This window comes from Bidens hawaiensis, unplaced genomic scaffold, assembly GCF_021521415.1.
Source record: "Bidens hawaiensis isolate Kalapana, Puna unplaced genomic scaffold, B.hawaiensis_p1.1 tig00025349_1, whole genome shotgun sequence".
Classification (NCBI taxonomy): Eukaryota; Viridiplantae; Streptophyta; class Magnoliopsida; order Asterales; family Asteraceae; genus Bidens; species Bidens hawaiensis.
Genome location: NW_027494038.1, coordinates 231359 through 232174, shown reverse-complemented (window position 1 = coordinate 232174; position 816 = coordinate 231359). Strand labels below are relative to the sequence as shown.

Genomic DNA, 816 nt, shown 5'->3' with positions numbered 1-816 from the left:
TTATTTGTTTATATGTTATTTAATAAACGGCTTAAGAATTAGCGTAAAACTGTTTCAGATTTTTGAGAGCCGCAAGGAGCTGGAGAAATGGGTAAAAGTTAGAGGACGAGAGCATGGGTTTGTTGTTGTGGTCCAGCGGTCAAGGAAAAACGCCGTGGACCTTGCATGCAATCGTGGAGGCGAACCCAAAATAAAGGCGACGGTGAGACGTACCGGCAGCATCAAAAAATGCTGTCCGTTTAAGATCCTGGGTAGGTACGACTCGAGGGGTGCATGTTGGAGGGTTCAAGTGGTAAACGAGACTCACAACCACGATCCCGTTGATTTCGAGGAAGGGTATGCGTCTTTTAGAAAAATGAACACCGACCAGCTGGATATGGTTGAGAGTTTACACAGGGCCGGCGTGAAGCCACAAGAAATCGAAGCAGCCCTCCGCGAAAAGTTTCCCGGTGTGCAACCTGTATTAAAAGATATATACAACCACACAACCAAGATTAGGAGGGATGGGCTACTAGGCGACACCCCTATGAAGGTAGTTCAAATCATTTGTAGTTTTAATGTGTACTTGTCGTGCTTGTAATATTTAGCAAAGTTTTATTTCATCCAATGCAGGCGCTGGAAAACTTTCTCGTAGGCAACGGTTTCACGTTCTATACCCGGGAGAGTGATACCGACGACAGGACGGAGGAAATTTTCTTCTGTCATAGCAAGTCGCATAAGATGTGGCGTGTGTTCCCCGAGGTGCTGATGGTTGACATGACATACAACACCAACATGTACGACTGGCCGTTGGTTCAGTTTATCCCGCGTTTGTGA

General features: G+C 46.1%; 1 protein-coding gene across 1 annotated transcript; it reads left to right on the top strand.

Annotated features, from left to right (window-relative positions):
• The first annotated feature begins 355 nt into the window (after positions 1–355).
• Positions 356–816, top strand: LOC143571312 (PKS-NRPS hybrid synthetase cheA-like). Its single transcript, XM_077056770.1, has 2 exons — positions 356–532; positions 613–816. Exons 1-2 carry the CDS (start codon positions 356–358, stop codon positions 814–816), a joined length of 381 nt encoding a protein of 126 aa, XP_076912885.1.